At 46.2% G+C, this 14844-nt stretch overlaps 1 protein-coding gene across 1 annotated transcript; it reads right to left on the minus strand.

The window, feature by feature from the left end:
* Window positions 1-2088: 2088 nt before the first annotated feature.
* MRPS22 (mitochondrial ribosomal protein S22) lies at window positions 2089-12394 on the minus strand. The gene is made up of 8 exons (XM_044290752.1): window positions 12269-12394; window positions 9089-9249; window positions 6670-6834; window positions 6447-6590; window positions 6284-6367; window positions 6052-6197; window positions 4416-4518; window positions 2089-2287 (listed from the first exon to the last, which is right to left on the minus strand). The coding sequence occupies exons 1-8, from the start codon at window positions 12345-12347 to the stop codon at window positions 2201-2203; spliced, it is 969 nt and encodes a 322-aa protein (XP_044146687.1). The 5' UTR covers window positions 12348-12394; the 3' UTR covers window positions 2089-2200.
* Window positions 12395-14844: the final 2450 nt, after the last annotated feature.

Below are 14844 nucleotides of genomic sequence, written 5' to 3' on the forward strand. Positions count from 1 at the left end.
TTTTTTCAGGGGGCGTCTCCTTCTCCCTGTCTGTGATTGGACCGCACCACAGCCAGGGAGAAGGGGGGCTGTGACGTGGTCCGCTGTGATTGGACAGCGCCAAGGCCAGGGGGAAAGAAGATGCCCACTGAGAAAAACTGATGTCTCCTCCCTGTACCGATGCTATTAATTAGCATACCCAGCGCCAAAACTAAATGGGCATATTGCCGCAACAGAGGAGCATATCATTGAAAAGAGTAGCTATGTGAGGTATTGCTTTTTATAAAGTAAAAACTGGTGAAAGGTCCTCTTTAAAAATCTGCAATTAAAACTGCAGATCTGTTTGACTTGTCATTTAAATGAGGTTGTCACAACAAATCAGTTGTCGGGTAATCACCTGACTCCTGCAAAACTGACTAAAGGTACTTTCACACTAGCGTTTTTCTTTTCCGGCATAGAGTTCCGTCCTAGGGGCAAAATCCCGGAAAAGAACTGATCAGTTTTATCCCCATGCATTCTGAATAGAGAGTAATCCGTTCAGGATGCATCAGGATGTCTTCAGTTCAGTCTTTTTGAGTGATTAGGACAGAGATAAAACTGCAGCATGCTACGGTTTAATCTCCGGCCAACAAAAAAAACAGAACACTAGCTTACATTGAAAAAAACAGAACACTTGCCTGGGTAGCTTACATTGAAAAAGTAGTTCCCTTCTTGACAATCCTTTTAGGATCTCATGGCACATTACAAAACTGCAATGGGTTTATTGACCAAATGTCCAAAACAGAGCCACGTATGGGCCAGATGGTGCCCAGGGGTCCACTAGTTCTAGTCACAGAACTAGGGGAGGAAGGGGTCCTAGAAATGGATCCCCACTTATTAAGTCATTGTCATATCCTGTGAATATGCCATTGTCTGGTCAGGATAACCTTTTAACTATTTGTATTTGTGACAGCCTTAAAATGTTTTTCAGGACTAACACATTGATTACTTAACCATAGACTAGGTCATTCGGGGTCTGGCACCCGCACCTATTGGCTGTTCGCTGCCCCCGCAGGTTCCTGAAGTTAATGGTGTATAGAGCCAGAACACCACAGCTCCATACACTGTGCAGTGGCCGTTCTTGGGTACTGCAGGTGATACTGCATAGGAGCAGAGCTGCAGTATCCAAGACCATGGTACACAGAGCTTGTGGTGGTCCATTTCTATAAGGGCTCATGCACACAGTTGTCGGCCGATGCTCGCAAACAGCGGATCCGCAATATACCAGCACCAGTTGTGTGTGCACCTTCACTTGGAAGGGTCCGCAATTCGGAACATACGGAGTGGAAGGCCATGGACCCATCCATCAGCGCTGGCCACACAGATGGTGCATGTGCATTAGGGACTGAATTTTGCAGTCCCCAATGCACAGAATAGGCGGCACACATTTGTGTGTATGAGCCCTTACACTGTTCACTTGTAGAACCTGCAGGTGACCATGCTATGTGACAGATCCCCACTGACCTCTGATGCACTATCCTATTGCTAGGTTAATAATATGTTGGTCCCAGAAAACCCCTTTACGGGCTTTTTCATACAGAGGCATAAATGAGCTCCGTATTTCCTTCTGTAAATCCTAAAGCAGTTTTTTGGTTATCCTTTCTACTCCTGCTGTGATCTATTCCTAATGTAGACCTCATGTCAGGCATCCTCCAGCTGTTGTAAAACAACTCCCACGATGCCCTCCTGTAGGCTGATAGCTGTTCGGGCATGCTGGGAGTTGTAATATTGCAACAGCTGGAGGGCAGCCGTTTGAGGATGCCTGCCTCAGGTGAACAAGCCCTTACTGAATATGTAATTATATTTACTGATCCCTCATTGTTATAGTTTTATAGAAATCAATACCCAGACTTCTACTGAACTTGTGCTCATTCATTCTGAATCTTGTTTGTGCCCGGGTTGCTGTTATCTGCACAATGTACAGGGACTGTAAGGACTGCTTTGCAGTTTTCCTTTTCTGTCTATACAATGTACCATGTGAATTTCTACAGCCTGTCCTAAAAATCTGCAACATGTGAACGCAGCCTCATAGCCAGTATATAAATGGGTAACAGATTTCTTAGAGACATCTTTTCATCATTGTGATTGAATGACTATTTATGTAGAAAAGAACGACACAAGTAATATAATATACACTTCTAGGGTCCGGGGTGCTCAGAAGCACCCCCACTGTCTGGTGTCCTCAGGAAGATGCAGCCGCGGACTCTGGGTAGACTTGGAGAGCTAGTTCTAGATATCCTGGTTTCTGAGACTCCATTTTTACATACAGCTGCAAACACAAGAAAAAGCTCAATTAAAAGATGAGACTACCTGGAACGCGTGATGTGATTTAGGATATACACCTATGCCCCATCACTGCTCTCCAGCTTTGCTGATTGGGCATGGTTAGCGGCATCAACTGTCACTTGAAAACCTTGAAATATTACCACAATCTTACCGCAGTCCAGAGGCGGCATAGAAGGCGAACATGTTAAGAGAGAAGTTTAAGATATTTCATATGTTTGACTCCTGCAAAACTGACTAAGGGTACTTTCACACTAGCGTTTTTCTTTTCCAGCATAGAGTTCCGTCCTAGGGGCAAAATCCCGGAAAAGAACTGATCAGTTTTATCCCCATGCATTCTGAATGGAGAGCAATCCGTTCAGGATGCATCAGGATGTCTTCAGTTCAGTCTTTCTGAGTGATTAGGACAGAGATAAAACTGCAGCATGCTACGGTTTTATCTCCAGCCAACAAAAAAACAGAACACTTGCCTGAATGCCTGATCCGTTTTTCCGGATGACACCGGAAAGACTGATCCAGCATTTTAATGCATTTGTAAGACGGATCAGGATCCTGATCAGTCTTACAAATGCCATCAGTTGGCATACGTTTTGATGGATCCGATGACAGGCAGTTCCGGCGCCAGAACTGCTTTCTGGATCACTCTGCCGCAAGTGTGAAAGTACTCTTAGTGACTCAAAATCCAGCAGAATAATTAAATGTGGTTTTTGCTGCATTTCTGCAACAAAACAGTTTGTATTAGGCCTCATGCACACGACAGTATTTTTTTGCAGTCTGCAAAAAGGGGTTCCGTTGTTCCGTGTCAGTTTTTGTTTCCGTGTGTCTTCCTTTATTTTTGGAGGATCTCCAAACATGAAGGAAAGTTAAAAAAAAAATCTAACTTTAGTTTGCCATGCAAAGGATAGGAAAAAAAACGGACGTGGATGACAATCTTGTGTGCATCCGTGTTTTTTCACGGACCCATTGACTTGAATGGGTCCGCGAACCGTTGTCCGGGAAAAAAAAATAGGACAGGTCATATTTTTTTGAAGGACTGAAAACACGGATGCGGATGACAAACGGTGCATTATCAGAGTTTTCAACGGACCTATTGAAAGTCAATGGGTCTGCAGAAAATCACGGAAAATGGAACAACGGACACGGAACACAACAACGGTCGTGTGCATGAGGCCTTACTTGCGTTTTTTTTTACGTGGAAAAAATGAGTCATTGGATTTTACCCTTTTTACTGCAGAGGGTGAAATCCTCGGAATAAATTAACATGCCGCATGCAAATCCGTGTAATCCCGGCCTAAAAGTTCCTCTAATAAGCGCTCTTTCACACGAGCGTGTCCCTAGCGGGAATCATGCTCCGTATGGTAGAGGGATTGTGCGGAAGCGCACGGCCTTATGATAATGCTTTGTGCCTCTGCCTGACCTTTCTGTAATGGAATCACACTGACAGCTTTATGTCAGTATGATTGTTACAGAAAGGTCAGGCAGAAGCACACAGCTTTGTCAATCATGATAATGCTGCGCGCTTCCCAAGTCCAGAACGCATGTTCCCTCTATCACACGGAGCACGATTCCCGCAAGGGACACGCTCGTGTGAAAGAGCCCTAACTTTGCCAATGGTGTCAAACATGTGCTGGTTTCCTCTTGGACTCCATCAGCGCTTCCTCAGAACTCCGCAGGCAGACATTCACGTGACTGACGAGCTCTAAGGCCACGTTCACACTACTGGTTTTGGCTTATAAAATATAGATCTAAAATATGACCCAAAATACACAAGTGTGATTCACTGCATCACCTCAAGGTCATCCTGCTAAAGTAAAATGGCCTATCCATGGACCTCGGGCCCTTTTACATGGGCAGATGATTGGCTGAAGGAGTGTTCATAAGAGCGCTCGTTCCTGTCCATTATAAACATGGCACTGATCAGCGTGTATGTCAGGCTTATAAATTCTTGCTCATGTAAATGGAGATGTGCAGCCAATATTATGTAAACTGAAGGGGTGCAGGCGTACTAACAATCTCTGCCCCCCTTCAGTCTACATTAGCCCATGTCTCAGACGCCTACTGAATCTTTATACCATTGATCGTGAATCATTACGTAAGAATCTACTGTGTAATACCTTGATAAGTTCTCTGCCGTCAGCTCCCTGGGACTCCTTGGCACACGCCGTGTCTGGATGTACCACGTGATATAGTCGCACCAAACTAACTGCATCATGTAATCTACAGCAAGAAGACAAGATTATTTCGAGGTGAAGATATACACTGAACAATGTCAATTAAATGTTTCCATTCAGTCTCAAATCCATCCTTCACCCCACCCCCCCAAAAAAATAGAAGGGATGTGAATGAGCCTTTACGAATGATGTGTTCGCCCCAAACATGCATAGTCTAGTTTGCTAAGAGCAAGTAACGGAGTGGTGACTACTGAGAAGACTTTCTTCACTCTACAGGTCAGCACACAGGAAGATTTTCCCTAAAGCCCTGAAAACCCCTTTAAGACCATTAAGTGCCTGACTCTGTGCAACCCTTTTTTTTCCCGGCACATATATGACCACTTCTGCACACACAGCTGAAGATAAACCACCAGTCATCCCAGGATCCATCCAATACCGCAAGGGATCAGGGCAGGGATGCTCAACCTGCAGCCCTCCAGCTGTTGCAAAACTTCAATTCCCAACATGCCATAATAGCTGCAGGCTATCTATTAATGCTAAGAGTTGTAGTCTTGCAACAGCTGGAGGGTCGCAGGTTGGTCATCTCCGATTTTGCGCTTCAAGAGGTCTGTTCCTGGTCACTGTTCATTTATTATAGGCAGACTGTGCCCATACCCAGCTTTACACAGGGGTATAGCAGAGCCTTAGTGCTGATCTGTATTTGTAGTAAAACACGTGCACGGTTTCCCAGGACTTTGATATTGATGGCCTTTCCTCAGGATAGGTCATGAATATCAGATCGGCGGGGGTCGAACACCTGACACCCCCACCAAAGTTTGAGGAAACCACAACGCTTACAGAACTCTGGTGAGTGGCACGGCCTCCTCCTAGCTTACCAAGCACAGCACTATACGTTGTATAGCGGTTGTGCTTGGTATCACAGCTCAACCCTGTTCACTTGAATGGGACTAAGCTGAGCCTAGGCCATGTGACCAGTAAAGGGGACGTCGCATGGCCTAGTCAAGAAGCCATAGTGCTCACAGGGCGCCACTGCTTCTTCGAACAGCTGATAGGTGGGGCTGCTGGGAGTTAGGTTATCAATATGAGATTGTCAGGGGTCTATCCTGTGGATGGGCAATCAATATGAAAATCCCAGAAAATACCTTGGACTTTCTAGTACATCAAGAGATCATCCCTCATCAGTGGCTGCCTCCTATCAGCACTAAAAGTTCAAGTGGGACCACTGGTTCAGCTTTCTACTGGCTTCATGTAGACACCACTTCTCTCATTTTGGGTGCACTTTAAGTATTAAAGGGCGCAGTTAAAAATAGCATTAAAAACAAAAGAAGCAACGCTTATCTCACTGATCCCTCACTTCCGTAAATGTCCCAGGTACCCGCTGATCTCTACTTTCTAGTTCCTCCTGAGACACTGGAAGTGACTGCTCAACCAATCACTGAAGCAGAGAGATGACCAGGAAGTGTCTGAATGAGAGCAGCGAGTACCACTTTTTTGCTTTTTATGCTGTTGTGGCCTTTCTAGAAAAGACATATTTTTGCAGCCGGACAACCCCTGTAAAATAAGTCATGTAGATACTTACAAGTCTCTCTGAAGCATATCTACAAGCAGCCCATCAATCTTCTTCTGAGAACACAGGTGCCACACCATACCACCGAAGTGTCGCGTAGATCGCAATAAGTCATACTTTTCCTGTCTGTCAATGTCCTCAAAAGTTTGGTTTCTGACCTGTATTAAAAAAAAAAAACGGAAGACAAGTTTTAAAGATGGCGCAGACACAGCAGAACCTAAAGGCTTTTCACCTGAGAACCTACCCTGATGTAGTCCGCGCCATCAGGTTCAAACTGGACAAGGCAGCGGTTTAGAAGCTCCTCGTGTCGGTCTTGCTGAAACAAAAGCTGGAGAGACAAATGACAGGTTATTGGCCACTTGTAACATGCGGAGGAGATCCTTGGGGTAACATCCAGACATCTTTACCTTCATGTTCTCCTCTCTAAAGACTGGTGGTGGAACCATTTTGCGACCTTGACGAGGAAAATATACCTGGATCATTCGGTCTCTCTCCTCCCATGTGGCTTTCCTCAGGACACCATTTGGCTCTCTTACAACAATAAACCTTTCCTATGTACCACAGAAAACATGACATTCAGAGCCCTAGAAGTACTAAGTGTTCACAGCGCTGGCTCCTGAGAGTACTCACCCGGTGTGGGGTGCTATAGGTGATGTCTGTGAACACCATTTTAGCGGTATCTGTGCCATCAAGGATCTCGTCCACAGCCAGGGTTTCATCTATTGGCTCCCGCTCGTCAGGCATAGGCGGCATCTCCAGGTACTGCTGAGCAGCAATGACTGCTTTCTGGAGGGCCTGTGGAGCAACACTTCATCATAGTACATGGAACACGTGTTCCTGGTATAAAAGTGGGTGACATTTCATGATAAAATCCTATGACTACAAAGCTCCAGCAGTCCTAGCATTCCACCGCAGCAGCACCACCATATGCCGGCCGTCCAAATCAATAGAAAGGGAGTCGCTCACCAGGAAATTCCATTACACCAGGCACAATGGGGGTCATTTATTAAGGGACTTGCAACTAGTTTAGACATAAAAATCGTTGCAAATTCCCTTTTTAACTGGCCATGCAACAATATTTAGTCACACGGCCAGCTTTTACGCAAGTTTCGGCAGCTGGGCGGAAACAGGCATAAATGTTGGCAATAAACTACTCCAGCCAAAAACTATGATTCCGCCACTGTTTTATGGGTTTGCTTTGTGAGGCATTCCCCATGCGGTAAAGAGAAGATATTCATGACTTATCCTCAGGATAGGTCAACAGTATCAGATCTGCAGCGGTGCGACCAAACCGCCCCCTCCCCCGATCAGGCCGTGAGCGCTGAAGCCTCTTCCTAGGCCATGTGACATCACTGTACATTGGTCACATGGCCTAGTTGCTGCTCAGCCCCATTCAAGTCAATGAGGATGAGCTGCAATACCAAGCACTGCCACTATGCAATGTGCAGCGCTGTCGAGAGCCTGCATCGCTCACCAGAGCTCCAATGAGCACAGCAGCTCCCTGAAACAGCTGATCGGCGATCATTCCGGGACTTGGACCCCCGCTAATGTGATAATGATGACCTCTATTCTGAGGATACGTCATCATTATCTTTTCCAAAAAATACCCCTTAACTTCATTCTGCGGCTCAGTACTATTACAGTGATGCCACATTTTTATAGTTTTTCTTGTGTTTTAATAGTTCTAAAAAATTGTCTTTGCGTCACCAGCTTTTTTTTGTCTAGGGAGCTGTATGAGGGGGATCTGAACTTTTTATTGCTACCATTCTGTATTTGTATATGACTGCGCCACTGGGTGTCTGCTGTGTAAAAGAGTGGGCACTCGGAAGCTGTGGCACTTGCACGGCTCCTGAGTGGGCACCATCTGCCAAACATGTACAGCGGTTCCCGGAAAGCGGTTCATCCATATGCAAATGAGTAGTGCGCTGGGGGTGGGTCCGAGCCAATCGGTGCACCCTTGCTCCTCCTGCTTCATCTGACAGACCCTTCCTGCATAGTCATCTCTCCTGGCCCGGAAGCAGGAGGAGCAAGGGTGCACAGAGTGACTTGGGTCCACCCTCAGTGCACTTAACTGCTCATTTGCATACGGATTAAAGTACTTTTTCTCCAGCAACAGCATGCTAAGCGAAGCCAGCTCTTACATGGGCACTGATCCAAGTCATTTAACCCCTCAGATGCTGCAGTCAATAGCAACTGCAATATCTGAGGGGTTAGACAGAGGGAGGGAGGGAGCTCCGTCCTTCGATCAGAGACCCTGTGGTGAAATCGCAGGGGTCCAATTGGTTGCCATGAAAGCAATGGCAAATGCAAAAGTAACAGTAAAAAAAATGTAAATCACCCCCTTTCCTAATTTTACATCTAAAAATAAACAATATAAAATAAATATAACAGGTAGAGGCTGTGCTTGGTATCAGCATGGGGCATTCACTTCAGTGGGGCAGAGCACGATTACAGCGCTGTGCTTGGTAAGCACAGAGAAGGCCGAGGCGCTCACAGGAGCGCCAGTGCCTTCTCAACTAGCTGATCGGCGGGGGTCCCAGGTGTCGGACCCTCACCGATCAGATACTGATGACCTATCCAGAGGAAACCCCCTGAAATCGACACCAGTACGCCTCATTATAAATTAGGTGCAGCCGCCGACACTGCGGGGTACGCCACCAGTCTATGATAAATTAGGGCATAAGTATTTTAGGGAACAGGAGACTGACTATTTGCCAGAAACAATCATTAAAGGTGTTTTCTAGGTTTTTAATATTGATGACCTCTCGTCAGGATGGGCCATCGATATATCTGCGGGGGTCCGACTCCCAGCATCCCCGCCGATATCCTGTTTGAAGAGACCGGTCAGCGCCGCGGCCTCCTCACAGCTACTGAGCGCTGTCCATGGGATAGTGGCTTTGCTTGGTACTGCAGCTCAGCCATGTAACGTCACGGACATAGGAAGAGGCCGCAGAGCTCACCGGGGCACCCCGCACTCTTCCAACAAAGGATAGGCCACCAATATCAAAAACTCAGAAAACCCCTTTAAACTAGCGGGTACTGCCCGTACCTCTTCATACTGCTGCTGCGTCATTAGCTTGTATGTGGGGGGCTTGGATTCCTGTTTGATGGGCTGGAATACTTTCTCCAGGTTAAGGCCGGTCATCTTCTTCAGGATGCTCTGCACATCGGGGTCTGTGAAGCTGGCAGGCCTGGCGGAAGAGCTGGGAGCTGGCACAAGGTGAAAGGAAAAACGATTAAACCGCGCCCCTCGCCAACCACACAAGTGGCAATTCACATGGCGGTAACCGGAGTCCATACACACACCGCACAATCACTGCACGGAGCCTGGACAGAGGGACAGCATGTGCGGGTGCCATATTGCAGCTCTGAACCACTAGGAAGGACAGGTGGTGACAAATGTGACATCACGTCCTGAGACCGTGGACCCTAGTCACGTGACGTGATCACGCCTCTGTCATGTAATGACCGCTATAAAGGGGAATTCACCCGCAGCAGATTTGTTGCAAAACTTTCTGCAACTGTTCCATTCATCTGAATGAGGTTTGCAGAAACCGATGCACGCGCTGCAGAAACAGCCCTACGGACCTGATACCTAGTCACAGAAACATCTGCCACGTGTGACGGGTATGTGTATACTATGGATATATTCACCGGAAACACCTGCCATGTGTGACGGGTATGTGTATACTATGGATATATCCACCGCAAACATCTGCCATGTGTGACGGGTATGCGTATACTATGGATATATCCACCACAAACATCTGCCACGTGTGACGGGTATGTGTATACTATGGATATATCCACCGGAAACATCTGCCACGTGTGACAGGTATGTGTATACTATGGATATATCCACCGGAAACATCTGCCACCTGTGACGGGTATGTGTATACTATGGATATATCCACCACAAACATCTGCCACGTGTGACGGGTATGTGTATACTATGGATATATCCACCGGAAACATCTGCCACGTGTGACAGGTATGTGTATACTATGGATATATCCACAGGAAACATCTGCCACCTGTGACGGGTATGTGTATACTATGGATATATCCACCGCAAACATCTGCCACGCGTGACGGGTATGTGTATACTATGGATATATCCACCGCAAACATCTGCCACGCGTGACGGGTATGTGTATACTATGGATATATCCACCGCAAACATCTGCCACGCGTGACGGGTATGTGTATACTATGGATATATCCACCGCAAACATCTGCCACGCGTGACGGGTATGTGTATACTATGGATATATCCACCGGAAACATCTGCCACATGTGACGGGTATGTGTATACTATAGATATATCCACCGGAAACATCTGCCACGATTGACGGGTATGTGTATACTATGGATATATCCACCGGAAACACCTGCCACGTGTGACGGGTATGTGTATACTATAGAATATATATCCACCGTAAACACCTGCCACGTGTGACGGGTATGTGTATACTATAGATATATCCACCGTAATTATCTGCCACGTGTGACAGTATGTGTATACTATGGATATATCCACCGCAAACATCTGCCACGTGTGACAGGTATGTGTATACTATGGATATATCCACCGCAAACATCTGCCACGCGTGACGGGTATGTGTACACTATGGATATATCCACCGCAAACATCTGCCACGCGTGACGGGTATGTGTATACTATGGATATATCCACCGCAAACATCTGCCACGCGTGACAGGTATGTGTATACTATGGATATATCCACCGGAAACATCTGCCACGATTGAAGGGTATGTGTATACTATGGATATATCCACCGGAAACACCTGCCACGTGTGACGGGTATGTGTATACTATAGAATATATATCCACCGTAAACACCTGCCACGTGTGACGGGTATGTGTATACTATAGATATATCCACCGTAATTATCTGCCACGTGTGACGGTATGTGTATACTATGGATATATCCACCGCAAACATCTGCCACGTGTGACGGGTATGTTTATACTATGGATATATCCACCGCAAACATCTGCCATGCGTGACGGGTATGTGTACACTATGGATATATCCACCGCAAACATCTGCCACGCGTGACGGGTATGTGTATACTATGGATATATCCACCTGAAACATCTGCCACGCGTGACAGGTATGTGTATACTATGGATATATCCACCGGAAACATCTGCCACGATTGACGGGTATGTGTATACTATGGATATATCCACCGGAAACACCTGCCACGTGTGACGGGTATGTGTATACTATAGAATATATATCCACCGTAAACACCTGCCACGTGTGATGGGTATGTGTATACTATAGATATATCCACCGTAATTATCTGCCACGTGTGACGGTATGTGTATACTATGGATATATCCACCGCAAACATCTGCCACGTGTGACGGGTATGTGTATACTATGGATATATCCACCGCAAACACCTGCCACGTGTGACGGGCATGTGTATACTATGGATATATCCACCGGAAACATCTGCCACGTGTGACGGGTATGTGTATACTATGGATATATCCACAGGAAACATCTTCCACGTGTGACGGGTATGTGTATACTATGGATATATCCACCGCAAACACCTGCCACGTGTGACGGGTATGTGTATACTATGGATATATCCACTGCAAACATCTGCCACGTGTGACGGGTATGTGTATACTATGGATATATCCACCGCAAACATCTGCCACGCGTCACGGGTATGTGTATACTATGAATATATCCACCGCAAACATCTGCCACGCGTCACGGGTATGTGTATACTATGGAATCTGTGGCAAAAAACAGACTGCCCCTGGGGCTTCTGCTGTGGCTCTGCAGGGGTACGTGCAGGAGACGTGTAGGTTTACTCCCATTCAATTTACCATTTACCCACCGTGGAAACTGCGGCAAGATGTTAAGTAGATCCTATGTGCAGAATACAAACCTAAATCCGCATGGAAACCCCACCTTGTGAACAGAGCCCTATACCGCTACAGCCAGCCGTGCCCTGGTGTGACAACTAGTGACATCGCTGTGACCGGTTGTCAGACTGCAGCGTGAGACCAAAGCAGAATTAATATATATTTGTATGATGATTATTTCTGTGTGGGTTATACCATTAGTGACGGCTCTCAGGCTAGCAGACCCCCCTCTAAGTCCTCTAATAGACCCGGCCTGACCCCAGCAAGTCACCGCCAATACCCAGCCTGGCACCGGCCGCTGCTTCTGCTCACCTCCGGCACACAAGCTGCGGTGACCGCTGACCCTCTGCGGGCGAATCCTCCGCACAAGCCATGCTATACGGGCAGCCATGTCCACACTGACACATCCGCCTGCCGCAGAGAGCTTCGGGAACTGTAGTTCGCCCGAGGAAGGTTCTCTGTGCGCATGCGCAGTTGGGGCCCCAGAGGGCAGCCGTAAGGTTAGGAACAGCTCCACGTCCTCTGTGTGTTTGTCACAGACCTCGGTGTCATTATTATGTTGCTATTGTAATTGTGTGACAGGTTGTAATCACTTTTGCCTAGCATTAGAAACCTTTTCAGGAAGATAGTAAGAGTCACATGACCTGCCTTAAACCACAATAGCCACGCCCACAAATCCAGCCTGGGAAGATAATGTAGCTGCGTGTGAGAAGACCCTTTAACCCAGTGATGGCTAACCTTGGCACTCCAGCTGTGGTGAAACTACTACTCCCAGCATGCTCCATTTATTTCTATAGAGTTCTGAGAGCAGCCAAGCAAGGGGGGCATCTTGGGAGTTGTAGTTTTTACCACAGCTGGAGTGCCAAGGTTAGCCATCACTGCTTTAACCCCTTATTTCACTCCAGTTCTAACTTTATTTGGGTTACATATAATGTAGTTTTTATGGCAGTTAAATGGCTTGTTGTTAACTATTCTGCGGGTCAGTGCGATAACAGCGCCACCAAATTTCTATCGTTTCTCTTTTATGTTTTACTACTTTAACGCAGATTTTGTTTAATGACTTTTTTTTTCTTTATCTTGGCAAAGAAAAATGCAATAGTTTTCTCCCATGTTGCATGCATTTTTATGGCATTTCTTTGCTGGCTTTTTTTTTCTTCACACATTTTTATCATTTTTTTACCCTCTATAGCAAAGTGTATTAAAAACAACTGCAAAACACAAGACAAGTGGAAGAGCAGACGTGTACTGCTCCTCAAAACCGCCTCGACCTCCAGCCAATATAACAGGCTGCACCGAAAAACACATGTAAATAACAATCGCAGCAAAAATAGCAGAAAAAAACGGTGTGATAGCGGTGGTTAAAAAGAAGTAGAGATTTTGTGTTGCCGCGCTCAAAGACCCATAACATTTTAACTTTTCTGCCACTGTAGCTGTGAGGCCTTGCTTTAGGCCTCTTGCACACAAACGTTTTTTTTTCTTCCGTTTCCATTCCGTTTTTTTGCGTTCCGACCTTATACGGAACCATTAATTTCAATGGATCCGCAAAAAAAAACGGAAGGTTCTCCGTATGCCTTCCATTTCCGTTTTTCCGTTCAAAGATAGAACATGTCCTATTATTGTCTGCATAACGGACAAGGATGGTACTGTTCTATCAGGGGCCAGCTGTTCCATTCCGCAAAAAAATGGAATGCACATGGACGTCATCTGTATTTTTTGGGGATCCGTTTTTTGCAGACAGCAAAATACTGAAAAAGCCAAATGGTCGTGTGCAAGAGGCCTTACTGTGAATTGGTATTTTGAGGACATAAGACTTGTTTTTATCACTTTTGATTCCATTTTTTGAGACGCAGGATAAATGAGAACAGCAATTCTGGAAGTGGTTTTTTTTACGGCGTTCACGTTGTAGCTCAGATTGTTGAGAAGCGGGGCGTAACTATAGACCAGTGTTTTATTGCTTAAATCTTTTTACACAATATGTAAAGGGGATTTCCTTTTTCGTGCAGAAAAAAAACGCAGAGTAAGGGCTAATGCACACGAACCTTGTTTGGGACCCATTCACTTCAATAGGGCCGCAAAAGATGCGGACAGAACCCAGTGTGCTGTCAGCATCTGTATGCCCGTTTCACGGCCTTGCAAAAAAATAATAATATAGAACATGTCTTATTCTTGTCCGTTTTGCGGACAAGAATAGGCATATCTATTGTGGGCAACACGCTCGGTTCTGCTAATTGCAGAACGCACACGGCCGTGTTTTGTGGACCTCTAAACATGGCGTGGTCGTGTGCATGAGCCCTAAGTGCTCATGCACACAACCAGGTTTTTGTCCACATCCAGTCCGCATTTTTTGAGGGTTCGCAATAGATGTGGACAGCATAGCGTGTGATGTCCGCATCCATATGTCCGTTCCATGACCTTGCAAAAAAAAAAAAAAATAGAACATGTTCTATTCTTGTCCGTTTTGCAGACAAGGATAGGACAGTTCTACAGAGGACAGAATGTTTTGTTATGCAAAAGGCGGACCGCAGAAACGGCAATGGCCGTGTGCATGAGCCCTAAGGGTCCATTCACACGTTCAAATGGGTCCGCATCCGTTCCGCATTATTGGGAACGGTGCGGACCCATTCATTCTCAATGGGGCAGGAATGGATGCGGAGAGCACACTATGTGCTCTCCGCATTTCCAGAGCGCGGCCCCGTGCCTTCCGGGCCGTGGCTCCGCAAAAAAATAGAACATGTCCTAAGAATAGGCAGTTCTATGGGGGTGCCGGCCGGGTGTATTGCGGATCCGCAATACACCACGGACGTCTGCTGGTACTGTATTAGGGTCCATTCAATGTGAATGAGAGTTGACAAATATCATGTTCCGTTTGCTTTTTTATTCTATGAGGA

The sequence above is a fragment of the Bufo gargarizans genome, chromosome 4 (genome assembly GCF_014858855.1).
Source record: "Bufo gargarizans isolate SCDJY-AF-19 chromosome 4, ASM1485885v1, whole genome shotgun sequence".
Classification (NCBI taxonomy): Eukaryota; Metazoa; Chordata; class Amphibia; order Anura; family Bufonidae; genus Bufo; species Bufo gargarizans.